This window comes from Aquarana catesbeiana, linkage group LG05 (genome assembly GCF_042186555.1).
Source record: "Aquarana catesbeiana isolate 2022-GZ linkage group LG05, ASM4218655v1, whole genome shotgun sequence".
NCBI classification, from domain to species: Eukaryota; Metazoa; Chordata; class Amphibia; order Anura; family Ranidae; genus Aquarana; species Aquarana catesbeiana.
Window position 1 is genome coordinate 480,006,087 of NC_133328.1, and position 27,006 is coordinate 480,033,092.

At 45.0% G+C, this 27,006-nt stretch overlaps 1 protein-coding gene across 1 annotated transcript in view; it reads left to right on the forward strand.

Moving 5' to 3' along the window:
- The first annotated feature begins 6,462 nt into the window (after positions 1–6,462).
- Positions 6,463–27,006, forward strand: part of TAF4B (TATA-box binding protein associated factor 4b) — a 247,096-nt gene continuing 226,552 nt past the window's right edge. Inside the window, exons 1-3 of the mRNA XM_073631505.1 lie at positions 6,463–6,577; positions 13,991–14,416; positions 26,112–26,251. Of these exons, the coding sequence (XP_073487606.1) occupies positions 14,071–14,416; positions 26,112–26,251 (486 nt within the window). The 5' untranslated portion in view covers positions 6,463–6,577; positions 13,991–14,070. The remainder of the gene's footprint in view (positions 6,578–13,990; positions 14,417–26,111; positions 26,252–27,006) is intronic.

The following is a 27,006-nucleotide window of genomic DNA, read 5'->3' on the forward strand; positions in this document are numbered from 1 at the left end:
CCTACACGCGTATCGCCAATTGATAGGCTTCCTCAGTAGGCCCTGGGATTGGTGTCACCTGGTTCGATAAAATATGGTGTCACCCCCCCCTTTTTTTTGGCCCGGCAACCCAGCGTTGGAGCTTGTTGGCTCCAACTGCAGGCAGTATTCTCTGGTGGTGCTGGGCAGCATGGCGCTCGCTTTCTCTGGTGGTGTTGGGCAGCGTGGCGCTCTCTTTCTCTGATGGTGCTGGGCAGCGTGGTGCTCTCTTTCTCTGGTTGCCCTGAGCAGCGTGACGCTCTCTTTCTCTGGTGGTGTTGGGCAGCATGGCGCTCTCTTTCTCTGGTGATGCTGGGCACCGTGGCTCTCTCTCTCTTTTTACAATGATACTGCACTATTGGAGCATGATATTGGGTGTCACGTCTGGATATCAGTGGATATCTAACCCTGTAAGGCAGCAGTCCCCAAACTTTTTGGCATCGGGGACCGGCTGTGTGGAATAAGATTGTGCCAAGGCCCGTGGGGGGAGCGATTTTTCGCGGGCAATTTGTCGGGGCAATGGCTGGTGTTGGAGCTTCATTCATCCCGCACCATGGTTGTTATGGTGTCAGGGTGATTGAAGTGCATTATTAATATTGTTGCATGGTAATATACTATGAAATCGTTCAACTCACCATAAGGCAGAATCAGTGGGAGCCCTGGGCGTGTCGCCTGCCGCCAGATGCAGCTTGTCACTTGCCATGTCGCTAGCTACCAGATGTGGATTGTCACTTGCCACGTCACCTGCCAGTGCCACCAGATGTGAATTGTCACTTGCTACGTCACCTGCCAGTGCCACCAGACCAGTGCATTGGTGGCAGCACTGGTCCATTTAGTTGAGTACAAAGGCCAGTTCTGTGCAGTGGCCAGTTCTGAGTGAGGGAAGAAGAGTGAGATGCGGGGCGGGTGGTGAGAGATGATGTCATCTCTGCTTCTCGCTGCACCTCTGACATTGAAGAGGCTGGGCTGTGAGGGCGGAAGAGCGGTGATGCAGGGCGGGCAGAGAGCGATGATGTCATCTCTCACTGCCCGCTTGTCTCATCCGCCCACACGCTTCTCTCATCCACCACGCTATTTTGACAGAACACTGGCTCTTTCATGCTGCCCGCATGGCTCCGACATGCCGCCCGCCTCTGATGCCACCCGCCTGGCTCTCATGCAGCCTGCCCGCCTGGCTCCAATATCCCGCCCGCCTGGCTCTCATGTCGCCCGCCCTCCTGGCTCCAACATGCCACACGCCTGGCTCTCATGCCGCACCTGTCCTGCGGCCCGGCTGCAGAGAGGCCATGGCCCGGTAGTGGGCCGCGGCCCGGTGGTTGGGGACCCCTGCTGTAAGGGTTGATGCTGTTTTGCCGAGCATGAGAGTGCAAGGCATCGTCATTCGAAGTTTTTTTTTTTTTTTTTTAATTTTTTATTTCTAATTGGAACAGGGCCAGGTGGGCCTACATTATACAAAGTAACATTCAATACAGAGTGTAAATCAACATTGCTATATAACAGCTTATGATAATGGATAAGCCTCTTAAATCGCTATCGTCCGGTGATGCATTATATATCATTAACAGGAGGTTTTTGTGTTCGGTGATGAAGCTGTCGTCTGTATTTAGTAATATCCAGTTGTGTTGTCAAGGAACGCGTGCCTCATCCCTTTTTTTTTTTTTTTTTTTAATAGTGTCGAAAAGAAAGAGAAAGAGATGAAGAATAGTGGGACAGGAGGGGGGAGGGGGAGAGAAGAGGGAGGAGGGTTAAAGAGATGTGTAGGATAGACTGGGGTAAAAGAGGGTAGAAGATCCCCTCGAGCATGGGGTGTCACAGGAATCCTCTCCTGGTTCCTTGGTTTGAAACAGCTTTGGCTACGTCTGTAGGGGGCCTATTTCCCTCTGAGTGTCTGACCTTCGTCTGAGTAGATAAAAATATTCCATTGTTGCCATGTGTTAGTGAAGGCTTCCTGCCTGTTCTGTGCTGTAAGAATTAGGTCTTCCATTTGTTTTATTTCCTCTATTTTCTTTAGCCAAAGTTTTATGGAAGGTGGGCATGTGGATTTCCACTGAAGTGGTATGCAATCTTTGGCTGCGTCCAATAGGTGTCTTATCAGTGATTTTTTGTAGATTTTTTCAGGTATGTTAGTCGCATGTAATAGGAAGAACGCGGGGTCTTCCGGGATTATGCGTTCTGTACATTTTTGGGTTATTCTTCTTGCCAGTATTGGGACAGTTTCGGGCAGGACCAGAAAATGTGTAGGAGTGTCCCTTTGTCAGTCATGCATCGCCAGCAGGTCTCAGGTGTTGTCAGAAAGAATTTGTGGAGTACTGTCGGGGTTCTATACCATCGTGAAAGAATCTTGTAGTTGGTCTTCTGGATTTTACTACAGATGGAGGATTTATGTGTGAACTTTAAAATGTATTGTCGTTTGGGTGTATTGAATTGACAGTTCAGTTCTGTTTCCCATTTGGCTAGGCCCGGTGGGACGAAATCTGTCTTTGGTGTGTTTAATAGGTTATATGCCAGTGAAAGTGTGTGTGTAGTGGGTCCTGTGCTGTCGCAGAGTTCCTCCAACACTGTAAAGGGTTTGTCGTTGGTGTTAGGTGGTTTTAAAGTATGTAGAAAGTGGCCTAGTTGCCGGGATCTCCAGAAGTCTAGGCCGAACCGTCCTCTAGGATCGGATAGTTCAGCTATCGTATACCAACGCCCTCCTGTACTAAAGTGTGCTGCTTGATGAACCCCCGCTTCTCTCAGTCTCCGGAAAGTAATATCTTGCATGCCTGGTGAGAATTTGGGATTACCTAAGATTGGGCATAGAGGTGTATTGGGTGAGGACAACGACGATTTGGAGAATAGCCCAGCACAGACCTTGGTCGTGTTACCAATCAATGGGTGGTGTTTCATCTCTGTTGGTAGGGTATCGTAGCACCATGGGGATCTATTCAGAGGGACTTCGCTTTGGTTTTGTTCTAGTTGTGTCCATAACTTGGTCTTTTGATGTCGGCACCAGTCTATTAGCCTCCCTACATGTACTGCTTGGTTGTATGTCCTAATGTCCGGTACCGCAAGGCCGCCATGTTGTTTGGGAAGTATCAGTAGTTGATGTGAGAGCCGAGGTCTCTTTTTGGCCCATATGAATTCCATGAAAGTAGTTTGTATTTGTTTGAAATATGATGTGGGTATATGAATGAGTAACGCCTGCATTAAGTATAGGAACTTCGGGAGTATTGTCATTTTTAAAATGTTACATCGCCCTATCCATGAATGTAGTCCCGTGTGCCATTGGTTGAGCAGTGATCTAACTGTCCGAAGTAGTGGTGGGAAGTTCAGTTCATACAGTCTTGAGAATGTGCAGGGTATAAATGTGCCTAGATATTTCAGGGCCATCCTTGTCCATTTTAATCTAAAACTAGATTGTAGGTGTGTGAGTTGGGAGTGCGGGATTTCCACCCCCATCGCTTCTGACTTAGTAAAGTTTATTTTTAGGTTAGAGAGCGTTCCATGCGTTTTAAATTCCCTTAGCAAATTCGGGAGAGAGATCGCTGGGTTGGTGAGTGAGAACATAAGGTCGTCCGCATACGCCGATACCTTATATTGAGTTTGTTTTACTGCTACACCAGTGATATTGGGGTTCAATCGTATGTGACATAAAAAGGGTTCTAAGGAGAGTGCAAAGAGGAGGGGTGATAAAGGGCATCCCTGTCTGGTCCCGTTAGCGATTGGGAATGGTTTTGATAGAACTCCGTTGGCTTTGACTCTAGCTGACGGTGATTCATATGCCGCTGCAATCCATCATATTGGGGCCTAGTCCCACATGTTTTAGTGTAGCGAACATGAAGGCCCAATTAACACGGTCGAATGCTTTTTCCGCATCTGTTCCTATGAATACGCTAGGAGTTTTGGTGTGTATGGCCGTGTAGAGTAGGTTCAGGACTTTGGTGGTGTTGTCTCTGGCCTCTCTGAATGGCACGAAGCCTACCTGGTCTAGATGAATTAGCTGAGGCACATGGGATTGAAGTCTCGTGGCTATGATCTTGGTGAACAGTTTTAGGTCAGTGTTCAGCAGTGAAATGGGGCGGTAACTCCCACAGTAACTTGGGTCTTTCCCCTCCTTCGGGATTTGGGCTTGTAGTGTGGTGGTGTGTAGTTTCTCTCCTCTAATTAGTGTATTGAGTAGTTTCACTAAGTGGTCTCCCAGTGATGGTAGTAGTGTCTTATAATATTGCAACGTAAGCCCATCTGGCCCAGGGGCCTTCCCTGGTTTGGTGTTTTTAATTGCTAGTTGCAGTTTGGAGAGTGTGATAGGTTGTTCTAGTAAGTCGCGTGTCTCTGTCGGTAAGGTGGGCATGCAGGATTCGGTAATGTATTCGGATATCTGGTCAGGTGTTGGCGCTGATTCCTGTAGGTTGTATAGCGATTCGTAAAAGGATTGAAATTCCTGTGTTCATTCGAAGTTTTTAACCAAAGGGGAGTGGAAACACTGAGTGTACGAGGTGAGGTGAAAGTTTTGAAGATTCCACATCAGGATATATTCAGATTTCCTTGTTTGAGACAATCCAGTCTCATTTATGGGCTACTTTTGCACAAACTTTATTATTAGTTGTTTATTTATGTCTTAGTGTTGATCACTATCACCTGTCACTGGGTTTATTTAGCGCTACTATTTACTTTATTTTACATTGTAAATGCTTATTTTATATTTATTTCATTTAAGGTAGCAGCTGTTGCACATTTAGGTTACATTTGGCGCAGTGGTGGTACTTGAAGAGTGGGTGTGTACGGATCTTTTTGGACCAGTTTTGTTGAATATTAATTACTAATGCCACACAACTGGATGGGCTCAGAGCGCAGTACTCTGCACCCCGCACTCACCCTTTATTTAAACCAGGCTCTAATCATCTGCTTTCAAAAAAAAAAACCCTACTGAAATCCATGCGTTTTGCTAATCGGTAATAAAAAAAAAGCCTAAGCTCAAAAACGCACAGAAGAAAAAAAAATAAGCCAGAAAAAATGCTACATTCAGGTCAGGGGCGGATCCGGGGGGGGGGGGGAAACGTAGCAATCCCCCCCCCCCCCCCCCGAAATTAGATGTGGGTGAGAGAGTGGGTAGCTAGGCGGGCGAATGAGAGAGCGGGCGGGCCAGGCAGCTGAGCGGCTCGGCGGGCAGGTGAGAGTATGAGAGCAGGTGGGCCGAGCAGCTGGGCGGCTCGGTGGGTGAGAGGGCAGCTGGCCAATCAGCGAGTTGGGGAGCATAGAGATGACATCATCTCTTACCACCTGCCCTGCAGTTCCGCCTTCACTGTGCAGGCAGCTGCGGGCAGCAGAGAGGTTACATCATCTCTCTGCTGCCTGACTCTGGGACACAGCGAGAGACAATTCTCAACTGAGCAGAAAGTGACAATCCGCAACGTGTGGCAGGTGACGTGGCAAGTGATAATCTGCATCTGGTGGCAGGTGACGTGGCAAGTGACACTCTCAGGGCTCCCACTGATTCTGCATTAGGGTGAGTTAAACTATTTAATTTTATATAACAATGTAATAATAGTAATAATGCACTTCAATCATCCTGACACCATAACAACCATGGTGCCGTGATCATTGAAGTGCCAACACCAGCCATTTCCCCGATAAATTGCCCGCAAAAAAACATAGTGCCCCTCGCGAGACTAGACCTGCCCCTGATTCAGGTGTGAACGGAGCCAGAAAAGTGACCCAATAAGTACTTGCCGGTTCTGAACAGCTTGTCAGGAAATGAAGCGAGTATAAAGGAGGGCAACAAAGCTAATAAAGGGTCTGGAGGATCTTAGTTATGAGGAAAGGTTGCGAGCACTGAACTTATTCTCTCTGGAGAAGAGACGCTTGAGAGGGGATATGATTTCAATATACAAATACCGTACTGGTGACCCCACAATAGGGATAAAACTTTTTCGCAGAAGAGAGTTTAACAAGAAACATGGCCACTCATTACAATTAGAAGAAAAGAGGTTTAACCTTAAACTACGTAGAGGGTTCTTTACTGTAGGAGTGGTAAGGATGTGGAATTCCCTTCCACAGGCGGTGGTCTCAGCGGGGAGCATTGATAGCTTCAAGAAACTATTAGATAAGCACCTGAATGACCACAACATACAGGGATATACAAGGTAATACTGACATATAATCACACACATAGGTTGGACTTGTGTCTTTTTTCAACCCCACCTACTATGTAACTATGTCAGACGTTATAGCTGGTGGTAGAGAAGCACGGAGTGAACTGGGGATGCCGTCCCCTTGTATCTCTATAACACAGTTGCCATTACACCCCCTGATATGTATACTGCCCCCCCTACATCGTGCTTGGAGGACCCTGCACACCGCTCACCATATACGGCACCCAGGGCCAGCAACAAAAGGGCGGGATTTTTTGTTCCGCAGCTGCCCCGCCCCCTGCCGCCTCCTAGCCAATCCCGTCTGTAACCCCACCCCCTTTCCAATGCCGCCGCATGACTCCTGACCGGTATTGGTAGAACGGTAAGAAATAACGACCGGCGGTGGGTGTCTGTGGAGACCGGACAAGACAGCTCCGGGCTGGGAGGAGGTGAGTACTTACCGAACACTGCGAGAAGTGTGTGTGAGAGAGAGTCCGACCGGCGGAGATAGATAACCTGCATGTAGTGACATTCCCCTCACACGTGTGTCTCCTCTGCAAGTCACTAAACGACTTTACTGTATGAAAGGCGCCCCCACCCACCAACACACTGACAGAGGACTGCGCTCTCCTCCTATACTAGTCTGACACCTTCATCCCCTATACAGGCTTCCTTCTCTCAGCAGGAGCTCAGCCTGTGTCTTGGCTCCTGTGTTCTCATTGGTTGAGATATTTGGAGGGGCTCATTCCCACCAACCACACCGCAGGGACATGTCAGTGCAATAAACTTCATTCACATGGCTGAAAAAGATAGATAGATGTGCGGTTTTATTCATGGATCTGAAGGCAGCTGCATTGTTTTAGTGGAGACATTCACACAGGTGGGTAAAAATAAACTGCTTGAAAGAGTGTAAGCTGGGTAGGTAGGTACAAACCGGGTCCACATGTGTTCACCGCAAAGGTACTCGCCTACAAAAACTGCAGAAAGTCAATTGGATGGCCGCACACTCTGTATGGAATGTAATAGCTTTATTGGTCCATATCACAAACCTGTATAAATCACACAGGACAGGAATACAGGTAGGAGAAATTGTAAAGCGTTTGTTAACCAAAAAAAAGAAAGAGGGAGATCCTGTTCCCTTTAGTGCCGGTTCACACAGGGGCGGCGCGACTTGCAGGTCGACTCACCGAGGCAACCTGCACAAGACTTCAGCGGCGACTTGCAAAACGACTTCTGTATAGAAGTCAATGCAAGTCGCCTGAAGTCGCCCCAAAAAATACTACAGGAACCTTTTTCTAAGTCGGAGCGACTTGCGTCGCTCCTATTAGAACAGTTCCATAGTACAGAACAGGATGCGACTTGCCAGGTGGCTAAGTCGCCTGACAAGTCGCCCATGTGAGAACCGGGGTTAAGGGTTCTTTGTTATTTAAAAAAACAAAACAAAAAACATCATACTTGCCTCCACTGTGCAGCGTGTTTTGAACAGAGTGGTCCCCGAACCTGTTCTTCTGGGGTCCCTTGGCAGCTCCCCCCCCGCATCATATAACCCCCTGGGAGAAGCGCTCTCCCGGGGGGGTTACCTTGCAGGCGTGCTCCCGAGTCCAGCATTCCGCATCCATAGAGCCCAAATGCAGGACTCAGCCCTGCGTCATTGGATTTGCTTGACAGCAGCAGGAGCCAATGGCTGCGCTGCTATCAATCTATCTAATCAAGAGCCAAGAACCCCAGGCAGAGAGACAGCGCGTCCCCATGGGTCAAGTTCTAGGGCTTAGGTAAGTAAAATGGAGGGGGATGGGGGGGCCGGTCACTGCCAGGTGTTTTTTCACCTTAATGCATAGGATGCATTAAGGTGAAAAAACTATGTAGGTTTACAACCCCTTTAAAGCATAACGGCACGGTGCTTGTGCTGTGTCATTTGGCCCCCTGTATCACCTTAAATACCTGGCTGATCCGGCCAGTTTCTGCCCTCCCCCCTGTAAACTGACCACAGTATATCATGGCCGCTGAGCCCTGACACCATGGTCAGTTTACATGCTTCCATCATCCACAGCTATGCTCTGCTGTCCTGTCTCCTACCTCCCTGCCTGTCAGCTAGTCTGTATGTAAGCCGCCCCTCCCCCTCCTAGCACCATTCCGAGCAGTGCACACATTACTGCACCCAACATCTGCCAGTCCCACTGCTAGGATAACCTGTAGTATATGCTGTATGCCTTTTTGTAAAATTCTTCTATATACCTTATTCTTTCTCCCCGATCAGCAGTCACATGACTGCTCGACACTTTCTTCCTCCAATGTATACACTAGGGGGGGAGGTCACATGACTGCCGGCAGATGTCAGACTGAGATCCTGGTACATACATCGGAGGGAGAGGGCAATGGGCGGTCACGTGACCGCTGAATGGGGAGAAGGAATAAGGTATTTAGAAGAGGAATTTTACAAAAAGGCATACAGTATATACTACAGGGTATACTAGCAGAGGAGCTGGCAGTACTTGTGTGCACTGCCTTAACCCCTTTAACACGATTCACGCCCAGTGGTGCTTATTTATAACCATGTTTGTGATATGGACCGATTAAAGTTATTATGTGTGTTTTTATTACAAGTGTGCAGCCATCCAATTTACTTTCTGATTGAAAGCGTGGTTGCTTGTAAACAGCGCTGGTGCTGGCCATTGATTTGTACAGAGTACAAATCAGGGATGCACTGATACCGTTTTGTACTGCGACTCTCGGTCAAGTACTGACCAATACCAAGTACCAATACTTTGTAGTGCAAAATAAAAATAAATGGGCGCAAATTGCACTGCAAAGAATTATACATGGTTTGAACAGGAATACAGTGCGATTCCTGTCCAAATCGCATGGGTTTTCCCCCACCGCTGCTGTATGTGTGAACCCAGTAAAGAAAGCAAAGTGCCATGTAGTGCAGCAATAGGCAGATTATTATAATGTTATAACAATGCACAAAGTAAATATCTAATCAAATCCAAATCTGCAGTGCCCCCCCCCCCCCATCCTACCAACGATAGAACACCACGGTTGCTGGAGGAGATGTCTGGCATTCTACCCCCAAGCTAACATCACTTCCCTCCTCTACTCACAGGAGTCCTGGAACTTCTCCTCCAGCAGTTTATTAAAATGTTATAACTCCCAAAGTAAATATCTAGCCAAATCCATATGTGCCGTGTCCCTGTCCTGCCGATTTATAGCTAACCACAAGTGCTGGAAGAGAAGTTCCAGGAATCCTGTGGGTATAAGGTGGAAGTGATGTCAGCTTGGGGGTAGACCACCGAACATCTCCTCCAGCCCTGTGAGCACCTCCAGCGACCGTCATCAGCAGGACGGGGACACTGCAGATATTGACTAGATATTCTTTTGTGAGTTATAACATTTTAATAAACTGCCTATTGCTGCACTACATGGCGCTTCACTTTGTTTATTGGGTTCACACACACAGGAGCGCTGGGGAAAAATCGCATGTGATTCGGACAGGAATCGCACTGCATTTCTGTTCAAATCGCGTGTGATTCTTTGCAGTGCTATTTGTGCCCATTCATTTTGTATGGACGCAAATCACACCGCAAAGTATCGATTTTGGTATTGGGTGCATTTTCACGAGTACTTTTTTTCACGATATCGGTGCATTCCTAGAGTACATGCATCATGTGGTTCCACCAAGAGGAATCTACCAATTCTCACCAGCGCCCACCCCTGGCCTCTCATGTGAATGTAGCTTTAAAGGGGAAGTATGGCTTTGGAAAAAAATTACTATTTATACTCATCTAGGTGGATGCAGCATCTGTCCCCTGCTGGCTCTGTAGCGAGAACTGAGCAATCAAACACCACTGATCACTCAGTTCTCCCCCTCCACTCTGAGCAGAAAGCCAGGATTGTCAGTCAGCAGCTCTCTTCTCTCCCCTCCAGTGCTCACTGGGGCTGTGGAGGTGGGCAGAGGGGTTGGTAGCGGATCACTGAGAGGCTGAGTCAGGTGCCGATCCAGGCTTCTAGGTGGATCCCAACCCTATGATCGGGATCTTTCCAGAGCCTGGCCTGACCTTGTGACTTCAGCCAATAGCGGGCTTCAGTCCACTGTTAGCTGAAGACAGATCTCAGGTGTGTAGAACAAGCTGTACTTCTTTCATTCACAGACTGTTCAGCTGCAGTGCGCCCTTCCCTGCGCTTTAATGTACCCGGGAGGAGAGGTGTAGCGTGCAATCTTTCTATGTCTGTGGCAGGCTGCGGCTGGAAAGACTGAACAATGTACCAAGTGGTACCGGCGTTTAGAGGCCTTGTCTGTTCAGGGACAAGATTTGGGAACACACAAGGTTCAGCCACAGCCTGTCATAATCTTTGACAGGCTGTCTGCAGCAGGGCTGGATGTTGCACCTGTCCCTCCAGAGCGTGCTGCAACTTAACAAACTCCGTGTGCAGGGGCCTCAGATGACATTTGCTTTAAAGTAGAACTGTAGGCAAGAGAGGTGTAGAAGGTTTGCTTGATGCAGCTGTGCCACCCTAAAAGTGATACTACTCCTCCAGACACCAGAGGTGGGCTTACAGAAGCCTATGCAAGTCGCAATGAAATCGGTAAAAAGTAGTGCAGGAACCTTTTTCATAATCGCTGCGACATGAGTCATGGCAATATAAACCGTTCCATTGCCAGCAATTGGGTGCAACTGTCGAATCGCATGACCAGTTGCATTGGTGTGAACGGGGGTGTAAAGTGATTAAGGCTGAAGGTATTTTACCTACATGCATTATATGCATGAAGGAAAAAACCTTCTATGTGCAGCTCCCCCACCTTATATTTACCTGAGCCCCATCTTGATCAAGTGATGTGCTCTAGAGCAGTGGCTCTCCCAGGTCTCTCCCTCCTCATTGTTGGAGACACAGTACTGGGATCCATTGGCTCCTGCTGCTGTCAAAAGCAGCCAGTGAGAATGGGACAGGGCCAAGACACACAGAAGCAGCTTTGCAGTGAGCATGCACAAGTGTCCCCATAGCAAGCGGCTTGCTATGGGGGCACTCAGCAAGGGGGAGGGGCCAAGAGTGCTGGTGGGGGACCCGAGAAGAGGAGGGTCAGGGTTGCTCTGTGCAAAACAATTGCACAGAACAGGTAAATATAACATGTTTATTATTTAAAAATAAATAAATAAACCTTCATACTCACCTCTATGCTGCAGCATTGGTGTGATGCTGCAGCTGTCTGAAGTCAGCGCTAGGTCTGAGAACTGAGTGATCCCCTGACCGTTGATTGCTCAGTTCACGGTCTGCTTGGCGTGGAGAACAGTTACTCTAAGACCCCTTTCACACTGGAGCACCGGTCGTTTTTGCGGCGCTAGTGAGGCTTTTTTTTTTTTTTTTAAGGTCGTGATAATGTGACCTTAAAAAAAAGGAAAAGACCAGTTTTGCGGCGCTTTCAAAGCACTTTTAAGTCACTTTGGAAGCACTACCCATTCATTTCAATGGACAGGGGCGTTTTGGGAGCGCTGTGCCCATCAGCATGACCCTTAACATAAATGTACCCATTAGAGTGCCCCTTAACATAACATAAGGGGGCACGCTGATGGGCACAAATTATGTTAAAGGGGCATGCTGATGGGGACACCTGATGTAAGGGGGCACTGTGACGGGGACACCTGATGTAAGGTGGCACTCTGATGGGGGCACCCAATGTAATGAAATACACTGGTAGGGACACCTGTTGAAAGGGGGAACACTATTGGGGACATTTACATTTACAGAGTATTACCAGAGTGTGTGGAGGAAACGGTAAGAAAAGCGTCTGAGAGTGCGGCTTGCGCCAAAAAATGAAAGATGCATGCAATCTTTCAAGGCACAGACTTGTAATTCGGACCTCGGCCAGAAAAATTATTTATTTACCGGACCCCCTTGAATTTTAATTCACTACCCCTAATATAGTGTGTTGATCTCCTTAGGCCACACCCTCCCTTAAACATTTCACCTGATATGCTTAAATCCAATAAGCATTCAAGTTTATACATCTTAGATTTGGACAATATGCATAAAAATAATGATTTGGTCAATATACTCACTTGCCTAATAATCGTGTACACCGTGTAGTAGTGATGTGCATTATAGTGATTTCCAGCTTTCACAGGAATTAGCTTGGTATAGTATATACACAGTTACATTGGTCCAAGCTGGACCAATGTAACTGTCAAAATGTCTATACCTGGAATTTTATTGTCATGATTATTACTGAAAATATTTTTGATGCATAGGAGTCGTAGGTGTGTGTTTGTATGTAATGTGGAGGGTTAAAGTATAACTATAGGCAAAACTTCATTTTTTTTTTTTTTTTTTTTTTTTTTTTGAGTGGAGATGGATTAGAATACCTATCAGTTTTTATTGTTGTCTGCGCCAACATTAAAGCGGAGTTCCACCCAAAAATGGGACTTCCGCTTTAAGGGAGGGTGACCCCCTGACATGCCACATTTGGCATGTCATTTTGTTTTGTGGGGGGGGGGCGATACCCTTTTTGGAAGGTTCCAGCTCCCACTTTCTCCCGACGTACCGCGGAACCGGAAGGGAGATCACCTCTCCCTCCTCCCTCTCGTCAATCATCTGGGACACGTCACAGGTCCCAGATGATTGCCTGGCCAATCACCTTGCGCCGCGTGGCTCGCGCATGCGCAGTGGGTGCCCAGCTGTGAAGCCACAGCCGGGCGCCCACAGTGACAATGCTGGCTCCGCAGAGAGGAGGGGGAGACAAGAGGGGCTTTGTTCACCAGCATCTCTGGACCCTGGGACAGGTATGCAGTGTTTGAAACTGCTGAGTTTTAATTCTTTTATTTATTTATTTTAAAGCGAAAGTCCGCTTTAAGGAGAATTACTCTCTCTCTATTTGTTCCATTTAACATTATCATTGAATGTGAAAGTAAAAGAAAATCACACATTTAGGGTTGTCCCTAGAAAAGTAATAGAGAGGAAATCTTCCAATGGGGACACAAGTCCTGGAGTCCTCGAGGAATTCCCTTAATTTGCAGAGATTTGCTCTCACTTCCTGTTTGGCTATGGGACAGGAAGTGACCAGAAATCTCCAAATTGGGCCACAGATGGCAAAAAAAAAAAAAAATCTGTCTGACTTAACCCTCTCTATCAAAAAAAAAAAAAAAATATTTTGCTTATAGTTCTACTTTAAAGGGGGGGGGGGCCGGGAGGAGGAATCTGATGGTGTCAAGTAGATAAGGTTTTTGGCTGTATGTACAGCCACTTTGTCCATGGACTTAAACGATTGGGAGAAAATTTATTTTTCGATAGGTCTCAATAACACAGGAGCATAGATCCATACCTATGTGTATTCTGGGAGAAGGCACAGCTCTGGATGCAGATAATCTACCAATAGCTTTGTGTGTCCCTATACGGCTGTAAATACTAGTATGTGCAGGAAGATCCGTACAGCAGCTGTGGCCCTCAGGCTTTCATTGATTTTCACAGGCTGGCTGCACACACACCTCGGCTGCATAAACTCAACCCTCTGCATGGAGTTACGAGTTCATGTACCCCTGTGAATGAAGTCTTACAAACTGTCAGTGAAATTATAAATTGTTGGCCCTTCTCCCTGAAGAAATGGTATGAGGAAAGTGCATGGTCACAGGTTTGTCGGGAAGAGCCAAATAACTCATCATACTGATTCACTTATTGCTGGCATCTGCTGTGTGCGTGTCCTTGTGCTACGGATATATAAACATAGCTCCAGCATGCTGCTAATCAGTAGGGGTTGGCAAGTGCTAACTGATGATTGGTGACTAAGTGATAATTAATTGGGTTAATGGGAGAGTGTTGCATTTATGTTGCTAAATGTATGTATCTTGTAATGTCATTATGAACTTTTAACACAGATCCCTCCAGTACCGGTGCCTAGGGTGTGCTGAATGTTTGGATTGCGCTTGGTGTTGCTTTTGGAACACACTCTTCTTACATGATGCATGCAGTACAAGCTACCTCTTCAGCTGTGGTGAGCCAGACCATGTCTTTAAACCATGGGGTCCTTGTCAAGAGCCAGCCTGCAATGTCCTCTTCTGATCTTGCCATCACAACTTCCCAGATGGTGTCTGGGCCCCCTGCCAGCCGGAGTCAGGTACCGGCTTCCCAGGCCTCTGTGCTTTCTGCGCCTATGTGCACACTAGTAACAAAAGTTTCACCTGCAGTGGGTCAAGCATCAAGAGTGACAAGTGGTCCCAAAGTGACAGCAACACAGCAAGCAGTTCCTCCCAAAGCATCTCAGACTACCATTCAGTTACCAGCAAACTTCCAGATTCCCCCTGGTAAGTACTGTCTCTTTAACAACTTTTTATTTCTTTGGGCTCCTATGCTATATTTGTGGTCCATAGAACCATGTCTTACATTGCAGGCTACAAAGTAGAAGGTAAAATGTGTTGCTATGGTGACAGGCACTTTGACATGTGATGCATTACACTAGTGTGCTTTTAAATTCTACAGAACATCAGTACTTGTTCACACCAGCAGCTGCGTTACAACAAAATTACTGGAGTGCAGTGTGAATGCAGCTGCATCAATGTGCTGTAAAACAGAGCACTACACTGTTTACTGTCTTTCTTTTTTGTCGCAATGTGATATTAACCACAGTATCGTGCGATACGATGGATTTTCCTTCTCTTCACACTGCAGTGGTGTGAACTGGCCTCATGGGGAACAAGACTATTTAGCTTGTCTTTTGCTGGTACTGCACTGGGAAAGGATGGCCAGGGCCCCTGATGTGAATGGGTCCTAACAAACCTTTTTATATAGTGTCCACATTGACCCCTCTCCCCAGCCGCCCAGTATATAGTCGGACAGGAAGGGCTTGTTTACACTTGCGGTTGAATCTACTGCCTGTTTTTACCAGCCACCCCCTTAAGCTGCATACAGGCGTGTAAACATTCAAGTGAATAGGGTCTTTCCGTGACTGCCCTGCTACTGTGTGCAATGCTTGTGGATGCGGCATGGTGGTGCAACATCTATAGGGTTAAAACAAGCAATGAGGAGTTGACATTTTCTCCTCCCCCCCCTCCTGTCAAATGTCTCTGAAAAGTGATGCACCGCAGATTGCTTTTCAGAGGTGCAGTAAGCGAAAATGTCCAAATTGGGCCCAAAGTGTCAATATTTCGTGTGTGGCCACCATTTTTTTTCCAGCACTGCTTTAACCCTCTTGGGCATGGGGTTCAAGAGCTGCCACTGGAGTTCACTTCCACTCCTCCATGACAACATCACGGAGCTGGTGGATGTTAGAGACCTTGCGATCCTCCACCTTCCGTTTTGAGGATGCCCCATAGATGCTCAATAGGGTTTAGGTCTGGAGACATGCTTGGCCAGTCCATCACCTTTACCCTCAGTTTCCTTAGCAAGGCAGTGGTCGTCTTGGATGTGTGTTTGGGGTCGTTATTATGTTGGAATACTGCCCTGCGGCCCCATTCCTGAAGGGAGGGGATCATGCTCTGCTTCAGTATGTTGCAGTACATGTTGGCATTTATGGTTCCCTCAATGAACTGTAGCTCCCCAGTGCCGGCAACACTCATGCAGCCGCAGACCATGACACTCCCACCACCATGCTTGACTGTAGGCAAAAACACACTTGTCTTTGTACTCCTCACCTGGTTGACGCCACACACGCTTGACTCCATCTGAACCAAATAAGTTTATCTTGGTCTCATCAGACCACAGAACATGGTTCCAGTAATCCATGTCCTTAGTCTGCCTGTCTTCAGCAAACTGTTTGCGGGCTTTCTTGTGTATCCTGTATTAGAAGAGGCTTCCTTCTGGGACGACAGCCATGCAGGCCAATTTGATGCAGTGTGCAGCGTATGGTCTGAGCACTGACAGGCTGACCCTCCCCCCCCCCCCCCCCACCCCTTCAACCTCTGCAGCAATACCACCAGCACTCCTACGTCTATTTCCCAAAGACAACCTCTGGATATGACGCTGAGCACGTGCACTCAACTTCTTTGGTCGACCATGGCAAGGCCTGTTCTGAGTAAAACCTATCCTGTTAAACCACTGTATGGTCTTGGCCACCATGCTGCAGCTCCGTTTAAGAGTATTGGCAATCTTCTTATAGCCTATGCCATCTTTTTGTAGAGCAATAATTCTTTTTTTTCAGATCCTCAGAGAGTTCTTCCCCATGAGGTGCCATGTTGAACTTCCAGTGACTAGTATGAGAGAGTGAGAGTGATAACACCAAATTTAACACTCCTGCTCCCCATTCACACCTGAGACCTTGTAACACTAATGCCGCGTACACACGAGTGGAATTTCCGACAGAGTCCAATGGGAGCTTGTCATTGTATAGTCCGACCGTGTGTATGCCCCATCGGACTTTTTCTATTGAAAATTCAGACGGACTTAGATAGAGAACATGTTCTATATTTTTCCGACGGAACAAATTACTATCGGAAAAAACGCTCATCTGTATGCTGTTCCGACTCACCAAAAACTATGCATGCTCTGCAGCAAGTACGAGACGGAAGCTATTGGCTACTGGCTATTGAACTTCCGTTCTCTAGTCATGTTGTACGTCACCGCGTTCTAGACGATTGGAATTTGGTGTGACCGTTTGTATGCAAGACAGCTTGAGCGGAGTTCCGTCGGAACTCTGTCGGAAAAACCTTCAGAGTTTATTCCGACGGCAAAACCGGTCGGGTGTACAGGGCATTACGAGTCACATGACACCAGGGAGGGAAAATGGCTAATTAGGCACAATTTGGGAATTTTCACTTAGTGGTGTACTCACTTTTGTTGCCAGCGGTTTAGACATTAATGACTGTGTGTTAAGTTATTTTGAGTGGACAGTAGAGCTGCACAATTAATCGTCAAGAATCGTCATCGTGATTAATCGTCAAGAATCGTTATCGTGATTAATCGTCAAGAATCGTTATCGTGATTAATCGTCAAGAATCGTTATCGTGATTAATCGTCAAGAATCGTTATCGTGATTAATTGTCAAGAATCGTTATCTCGATCTTGACTAAAGTGTTTCACAATTCTTTCTATGCAAAGAATTCTCTGCTCTTCTGAAGCCACAGCCCTCAAAAGAAAGGAAGAGAAAACCGGGCAGTCTGCCAAGAAACAAAACATTCTTTATCAGTTGAACTTAAGTATAAACATTGTAACAATTTGTCAATGGAATAGACTTCCTGTGTAAGTGAAAAAAGTTTAACCACTTAAACACTAAACCTTTTTCTGACATTTGTTGGTTTCAAGTTAAAATCTTTTTTTTTTTTTTTTTGCTAGAAAATTACTTAGAACCCCCAAACATATATATTTTTTTTAGTAGACACCCTAGAGAATAAAATGGTGGTTGTTGCAATATTTTATGTCACACTGTATTTGCACAGCGGTCTTTCAAATGCAATTTTTTTGGAAACAATTACTTTAATGAATAAAAAAAAAAAAACACTATCTAACCAGTAAAGTTAGCCCTTTTTTTTTTTTTTTTTTTTTTTTGTATAATGTGAAAGATTTTACGTTGCGAGAATCGTGATCTTTTTATTCTAAGCAAAAAAAATCATGATTCTCATTTTGGCCAGAATCGTGCAGCTCTAGTGGACAGCAAATTTACACTGTTATACAAGCTGTACACTCACTACTTTACATTGTAACAAAATGTCATTTCTTCAGTGTTGTCACATGAAAAGATATAATAAAATATTTACAAAAATGTGAGGGGTGTACTCTTGTGAGATACTGTAGATAGGGAAGAATCAACATAATGTTACAAATTTGTTTGCATACAACACACCATGTCCTGCGGATACAATGAGGCAAATACCTTTCAACTGAACTCCAGGCAAACTGCTGTACACATCTAAAAAAAAAATATACACTCACTGGTAGAGCTGCACGATTAATCGTTAAAGTCGAGTTCCATCCATTCGAAAGTCAGCAGCTACAAAAAGTGTAGCTGCTGACTTTTGATAATCAGACACTTACCTGTCCCAGGGTCCAGTGATGTGGGCGCACGAGAATCTGGAGAGAATCGTGATCTTTATTCTGAGCAAAAAAAAAAAATCGTGACTCTCATTTTAGCCAAAATCGTGCAGCTCTACTCACTGGCCTTTTTTATTAGGTACACCTTGCTAGCACCAGGTTGGACCCCCTTTTGCCTTCAGAACTGCCTTAATTCTTTGTGGCAAAGATTCAACAAGGTATTGGAAACATTCCTCAGAGATTTGTTTGGTCCATATTGACATGATAGCATCACACAGTTGCTGCAGATTTGTCGGCTGCACATCCATGATGTGAATCTCCTGTTCCACCACATCCCAAAGGTGCTCTATTGGATTGAGATCTGGTGACTGTGGAGGCCATTGGAGTACAGTGACCTCATTTCATGTTCAAGAAACCAGTATGCGATGATTTGAGCTTTTAGACATGGTGCATTATCCTGCTGGAGGGAGCCATCAGAAGATGGATACACTGTAGTCATAAAAGGATGGACATGGTCAGCAACAATACTCAGGTAGGCCGTGAGCTTTTAAACAATGCTCAATTGGTACTCAGGGGCCCAAAGTGTGCCAAGAAAATATCCCTCACACCATTACACCACCATCACCAGCCTGAACCATTGATACAAGGCAGGATGGATCCATACTTTTTATGTTGTTTAAGCCAAATTCTGACCCTACCATCTAAATCTCACAGCTAAAATCAAGACTCCTCAAACAAGGCAACATTGTTCCAATCTTCTATTGACCAATTTTGGTGAGCTTGTGCGAATTGTAGCCTCAGTTTCCTGTTCTTAGCTGACAGGAGTGACATCTGGTGTGGTCTTCTGCTGCTGTAGCCCATCTGCTTCAAGATTCGATGTGTTGTGCGTTCAGAGATGGTATTCTGCATAACTTGATAACGAGTAGTTATTTGAGTTACTCATGCCTTTCTATCATCTCAAACCAAAATCTAATTACTGATGCCTTTCTATCGTCTCAAAAGGCATTTTCATCCATACAACTCCCTCTCACTGGATATTTTCTCTTTTTCGGCCCATTCTCTTTAAACCCTAGAGATGGTTGTGCCTGAAAATCCCAGTAGATCAGCAATTTTTTAAATAATCAGACCAGTCTGTCTGGCACCAACAACCATGCCACGCTGCAATTACTTAAATCCTTTTTCTTCCCCATTCTGATGCTCGGTTTGAACTTCAGCAAGTCCTCTTCACCACGTTTAGATGCCTAAATGCATTGACCCTGGGGCTGTGATGCATGGCAGTCTTTCCCCCTCCCCTTTAAATAGGCTTGGGGCCTTGCCCCCTATGCATCGTCATTACGTCTGAGCATGGGGTGAATTTCCCCCCCCCACCCACTCCATCTAGTTGGGGCTGGAGCTTGCTTGGTTCCGCAGCGGATTCATATGCCGCTGATGAGGCCAAAGCTTGTCGCTATTCCCCGCCGCATTGGTGGTTTTTTTTATGACGTTGGTGGGGACCCGCCCCTTACCAGGGATAAGAGTGGCTCAGGCTGGCTAGCTGACCATTCCACATGGGTCATTCACATGGGAGGGATCCCAGGCATGCTCACATCCACAGAATCATGCATAAAAGGTAACAGAGGCTCATTTATATCACACACACAACACTTTTCAGGTCTATTTTTAGTTTCACTTATTATATTTTACTATCATTATGTAGTGCATATAGTTATCAAATGGTGCGTTTTTGGACTTGGATTTAATTTTGGTGGGTACATGCACACACACTTTTTGGTAGCAGTCTTTTAAGTTAGCACACTTTAGTTCACTGCAGCAATCACTTTCATTTAGTCACTGGTATAGGTTTACCTTGACAACAGTTTGTAATTTCAAATGGTCTCATTTACATAACCTTGCAGAGCAGTGTGGATTGGCTCGCATTCTCCGCTCTAATTCATCTCAAAGATGTTCTATCAGGTTGAGATCAGGACTCTGTGCAGGCCAGTCAAGTTCCTTCACCCCAAACTCGCTCATCCATGTCTTTTATGGACTTTGCTTTGTGCACTGGTGTGCAGTCCTATTTGAACAGGAAGGGGCCATCCCCAAACTTTTGCCACAAAGTTGGGAGCATGAAATTGCCCAAAATGTCTTGGTATGCTGACGCCTTAAGAGTTCCCTTCACTGGAACTAAGGGGCCAAGCCCAATCCCTGAAGAACAACCCCACACCATAATCACTCAGCCACCAAATGATTTGGACCAGTGCACAAAGCAAAGTCCATAAAGACATGGATGAGCGAGTTTGGGGTGGAGGAACTTGACTGGCCTGCGCAGAGTTCTGACCTCAACATGATAGAACACCTTTGGGATGAATTAGAGCGGAGACTGGGAGCCAGGCCTTTTCGTCCAATGTCAGTGCCTGACCTCACAAATGTGCTTCTGGAAAAATGGTCAAACATTCCCATAGACACACTCCTAAATCTTGTAGACAGCCCTCTCGGAAGAGTTGAAGCTTTTATAGCTGCAAAGGGTGAGCCTACTCAATATTGAACCCTACGGACTTAGAGTGGGATTCCATTAAAGTTTGTGTGTGTGTGTGTGTGTGTATATGTATATATATGTATGTATGTATGTGTATATATATATATATATATATATATATATATATATATATATATATATATATATATATATATATATATATATATATATATATATATATATATATATATATATATATATATAATATAATATAATATAATATAATATATATATATATATAATATAAAAAAAAAATATGGCAGTCGTACCTATGCTTTTGGTATATTCCGTCTTTCCTGCCTGCCAAATTGCATTTGTGTCCATCCAGTTTTACATAGCCCTGGTGTGTAGCCAGGTTGGTGATACCACTTTCTCTGTGTGGTCTAATTCACATGGGTGTCAAAAGGGTAGTAAAAATAAAAGGTGGTTGATTAGCATTTTTACAGTTTTGGACACTGGCAAAAGCTTTCCTGGGAACAGTGTATCCATATAACCATGCTCACTCCATGAGGCTCCAATTTTTTGCTAGGTAGCAACTAGGGTTGTCCCGATACCGAGCATTTGCCCAAGTACTTGTACTCGGGCAAATGCTCCCGATGCTTCCCCCGATACCTAGAAGTCAGCTGTGATCGGCGCGTGGGGGAGTTACAAGATTCTCCCCCAGCGGCTTTCAGCTGCTTTAGTGACCTACAGCAGTGATCGCTCACTGCTGACTGTCACTGCATTCTCCTCCATGCCCCCTCCGTTGCTCTGTCCGCCTCCGTTCCTCTCTTCTTCTCTGTGCCTCTCCGCTGTCTCCTCCGTTCCTCTCTCCTTTTCTGTCCCCCTCCGCTGTCTCCTCCGTTCCTCTCTCCTTTTCTGTCCCCCTCCGCTGTCTCCTCCGTTCCTCTCTCCTTTTCTGTCCCCCTCCGCTGTCCCCTCCGTTGTCCCCTCCGTTCCTCTCTTCTTCTCTGTGCCTCTCCGCTGTCCCCCTCCGTTCCTCTCTCCTTTTCTGTCCCCCTCCGCTGTCCCCTCCGTTCTGCCGTGCCTCTCCGCTGTCCCCTCCATTCCCCTCTCCTTCTCTGTCCCCTCCGTTCTCCCCCTCCGTTCCGCTGTCCCCCTCCTCCTTCCTTTGTGAATGGACAGAGTCAGCTTCACATAACTGAAACATTGTAATCTTCTGTGATTACGATGTGTCAGTTTATGAATGGAGAGGAGCCGCTGTCTTCTCTCCATTCATTTTCAGTGCAGCTGAGGCTGCAGAGAAAGGGACTGGGGAATCTCTATCCTCTGTCTCTTTCTCTGTCTCAAGGGGGAGATATTAGAGGTGTGTTAAGACCCCTGATATCTCACCAAAGCCCCCCAACAGGGCTGTTTAAAAAAACAAAAAAAAAAACACACATATTGCAATAAAGAATAAAAAAAAATAATTGTCAAAAATAAAAATTGTAAATTAAAAAAAAAAACAAAAAACACACACATACACCGTTCACCCCCCCCCCCCCCCAAAAAAAAGCACTGTTAAAAACAAAAACAAAAAAACACTGTCACGTGACATAAAAAAAAAGTATCGGTATTCGGTATCGGCGAGTACTTGAATAAAAGTATCGGTACTTGTACTCGGTCCTAAAAAAGTGGTATCGGGACAACCCTAGTAGCAACACAAAAATAACACTGCTCTAAACTACGATATCTGGATAACTGGTAACCTCGGCACACCCAGAATCCAGGTGCTCTATGGCTCAGGATGTCTTTCTACTTCTTGCATCCAAATAGGCAAAGTTGAGAAAAACTGAAGGAAGAGCCGGAACTGCTGGATGTAACATCTGTGATCTGTGATCTTTATTGTATCGTGACAGGTATAAAAAGGACAAGCAGATGCGTTTCGGCACAAGCTTTGTTCACAGCTCATTTTTTGCTAGTGTCCTTAGGTGACGGATCCCTTCTCATGTTAGAGAAGATTTATTTATTATTTTCTATTTTTCACCAGATTTTTTTTTTTTTTTTTTTTACCTTCCTCGACTAGCACTTCTATCAAGATCTGACTGTTTATTGCCTTTTGGCTCACTAGCAGTTTCTGGATCAGTTGCCTTCTGTGTATATCTCGAGAACCATATTCAGACCCTGCTGTATTGGGACTGGCCTGTAATGTTCTGGCACTGCATTCTGCATTCAGATATCCTGTTGGCTTATGGTGCAACAAGTGCATTTAGCCACAGGGTGCTTTACAGGTCCATTCCTCTGGCCCACAGTCTCTGGAGACCCCTTCAGGGGTATACCCACTGTAAAGTATGAAGCCTGAACAGGACCAGCGATGTGGACACAGTAGGATAAGGTTATGCTGAAACTTTTTATATACCGGTTCCTGGCTACGCAACTTATTGGATCATTACTTGGGTGTGTAGTGTAGTATAGTTAAAGTTTACCTATTACATTTTAAACTTGACGGCCTTTTCAAAGCCTTGATGTTACCATCATAGCACTCTCTAAAGTGTTTGGCTATGTCGGTTCCCTTATTTTTGACTACACTGTATACATGTTTGTAGAAACTGTCTCGCAGACGTCTCGTAGTCCTATCAACATATTGCATATAGCAAATGTCACAAGTAACTAGATATATAACATAACTTGTGTTACAATTATAAAAGGGCCTGATTTCATATTCCCTCTGGTTGAATGATGCCCTAAACATATTTCCCCCCCAGAACATGGCCACCGCTGGGACATCCTGACGACCCACATTTGAAATTTCCTTTGAAATGGAGCCAAGTAAATGATTGGGTGCCAGTCTTTTATCATAAAAACTAGGTGACAGGGAGTGTCCTAGTGTTTGTGCCCTTCAGGGTACTATGTTGATGCCGTTATGCAAGATTTTCGTACATGCATCATCAACACATAGAATAGGTAGGTATTTGTTGATAGCACGATAAATTAAAAGGAACAGCCGCGCTTAGGACAATATAAATAAAAAATTGAAGGATAGCTGCCTCCCCTGATAGGGCTTCCCTAAAAAGGGAGAGCTCTAAACCATAAACTGTTATATAAAAAGCATGGGGTTGTGGCGCTTACCTATAAACTAACCACTAGCTATATAAAAAAACGAAGATAAAATAAAACGTGCTAGAAGCTGACCTTCATGTATTGCAATCACCAGCCTAATATTAGGTGAGCCCAGTATCGGGTGTGGACAAGAAAGCAAGTGAACACAGGTAAATGTACAAAAATCTCAAAACGTGCATGTGCTGTGTGCATCTCAATAAAAATTAATAATTCCTACAGTGATGTGCAAAAATCCCTCTAAAAGATGTATATTGCTAGAAATCACTAAGAAAAGAAATGTAAATAGTTATGTATAAACTTATATATCTGACCTTTTTAAAAGGTATATATTATAATGCAGGTGCATGTGCTTATAGCCCATATAAACATAAAAATCCACACGTGTTATATCCAAAGAGCAAGAAATGACAGGTAAAAAAATATAAAAAATCTAAAATAAATAAAGTCCAGGCTCCAAATATATATGGTTGTGTGTATGGGTGAGAACTAAGATACAATCCAGTGATCAAATAATGTGATGGGGATGACAAAAATCTTCATAAGTGACTCCGTGCTTGCAAAGGTATCCAAGTAACTAAGTGCTCCCCCTCAAGGGTCCCTACTCACTGCATCCCATCACCCCTACGGGGGTAATGCGTATGGTTGTTGTAGGAGAGGTGAGTCGGAAGGAAGTAGAGAGGAGACATCGCTGCAGAGGAGGTGCACAAAGCTATTGGTCATGTCCCAGTTACCAGGAATCCAGGGAATTACGGCTGGAGATCTACAGAGCACATACCCCAGTGGACGGGTGCCTCAAAATACAACAACCATACGCATTACCCCCGTAGGGGTGATGGGATGCAGTAGGGACCCTTGAGGGGGAGCACTTAGTCACTTGGATACCTTTGCAAGCACGGAGTCACTTATGAAGATTTTTGTCATCCCCATCACATTATTTGATGACTGGATTGTAGCTTAGTTCTCACCCATACACACAACCATATATATTTGGAGCCTGGACTTTATTTATTTTAAATATTTATTTTAGATATTAAAAAAAAAAAAAAAAAAAAAAAAATATTTGTTGATAGCACGAACCTTGCCAAAGCTGAATGGTGTAGATGGGAGTTAATTTGTTTTTATAAAGATCTACTTTCTTACAAACCCATGGAGTCACCAACTCATCTCTACTCTTACGTTTTGCTATACTATAAGCTCTATTTAGCATCCAGTTAGGGTAGCCCCTATCCAGAAATCGTTTGTAGAGCACACTAGCTTCTATATTGAATTGTGAATCATTACAGCAAATGCGTCTTATGCGCAAAAACTGTCCTGCGGGGAAACCCCTAATACAGGCAGTCCCTGGGTTACGAACACAATAGGGACTATAGGTTTGTTCTCAAGTGGAATTTGTGTGTAAGTCGGAACAGTGCATTTTTAAGTGTAACTTCAGCCTGTGCAGGGATGTGGGATGTTCCGGGCACTTCTGGGCGTGCAGTTATGTTACCTGGGGCTCTTCTGGCAATGTAGTACATGTAGTACTGCAGTGTGGGATGTGTCCAGCGCTGCAAGATGGCTGCTCAGAGGTATCCAGGACCAGCATGGAGCACAAACGGCTGGCATTGAGGTCTGTTTTAAGTAGGAGTCGTTCGTAACTCGGGTGTTCGTAACTCGGAGAATGCCTGTAGTGTGCTTGGGATGTCCAGACTGGGCTATGAGTAAAGTATTCCCAGATTAAGGTTTGCTATATAGTGTGGTACTTACTCCCAGTCCTTCTCCCATGAAACACGCATCTAAATAACAGACCCTGTCAGGATCTATCACTGTGAACGCCAGGTTTTTGTCAATTGTCATTGAGGTATCGCAAAAAACGGGTCAATCATGTCACCACCATCCATGACAACCAGCAACAGGTCATCAATATACCTTAAGTAGAGCACAATCTGTGATCTAAATGGGTTTTCCACTCCAAAGATGCTGGACCGCTCCCACTAACCCATATAGAGGTTGGCCAAGGAGGGCTCCCATCACGGCCCTGCACATCTGCAGATAGAAGACCCCACGAAACACTAAGTAGTTGTGTGTCAGTAGTCAGTCCTCCGCCTGTAAATGTTCAAAATTGGTTATTATATACAATTAACTGACAATTTATTATAGCTGGTTGATGGGACTGTGGACGTTGTTTGTATTGTACTTGGGGGATGTCTTTTGTGGAGTATTTTTCTATGGCTATAGGTTGGGGACACCATGTGGTGTGCCAGGGGAAATGTTGCCTTTTAGTTTTATCGGTTTTAACATAGCAGTTTCAATTAACTTCCTGGGTTCGGGCACTCTTTGTTGGCTGTTTATTGCTATTTTCTGGAATAAAATCATTGGAACGTTCGTGTGTGTGTGTGTGTGTGTGTGTGTTTTTTTTTTTTGTTTTTTTTTTTTTTTCAGATTATATAGAATTTGTCAAGTTGTAACTTGGTTTAAACTTTTTATTTATTTTATTTTTTCTACAGGCACTGTTCTTGTCAGGAGTAGCAATGGACAGCTCATGTTGGTCTCACAACAGGCTCTGGCCCGAGCGCAGGCACAAGTACAAAGTACCAAACCCTCTGCATCTTCAAATACTCAAAGTGTTCATGTCTCCAATGTACAGGTACCTGATCATTTCATTGTATCAATAGTACTTCATCCTAGTGAGTTTTTAATGAAAATTTGTAACTGAACCCCATTCGAGAAACACTATATAACATAATTCACAAGTTTATTCAATATTGTACAGGTAGTTGGATATGCTGAGCTGGTAATAAACTGTTTTGAGGGGAAACTCAGAAAAAGACTGCTGTGTTAATGCTATAGTGACAGACTCTAATTTAATGTGTGTGTGTGTGTGTGTATTTTTGTAAATATTTTATTATATCTTCTCATGTAATGACACTACAATGTAAAGTAGTGAGTGTACAGCTTGTATAACAGTGTATATTTGCTGTCCCCTCAAAATAACTCAACACACAGCCATTAATGTCTAAACCACTGGCAACAAAAGCCTAAGTGAAAATGTCCAAATTGGGCCCAATTAGCCATTTTCCCTCCCCGGTGTCATGTGATTCATTAGTGCTACAAGGTCTCAGGTGTGAATGGGGAGCGGGTGTGTTAAATTTGATGTTATTGGTCACTGGAAGTTCAACATGGCACCTCATGGCAAAGAATTTTCTGAGGATCTGAAAAAAAAGAATTATTGCTCTACATAAAGATGGCCTAGGCTATAAGAAGATTGCCAAGACCCTGAAATGGAGCTGCAGCACTATGGCCAAGACCATACAGCGGTTTACCAGGAAAGGTTTCACTCGGAACAGGCCTCGTTATGTTTAACCAAAGAAGTTGAATGCACATGCTCAGCCTCATATCCAG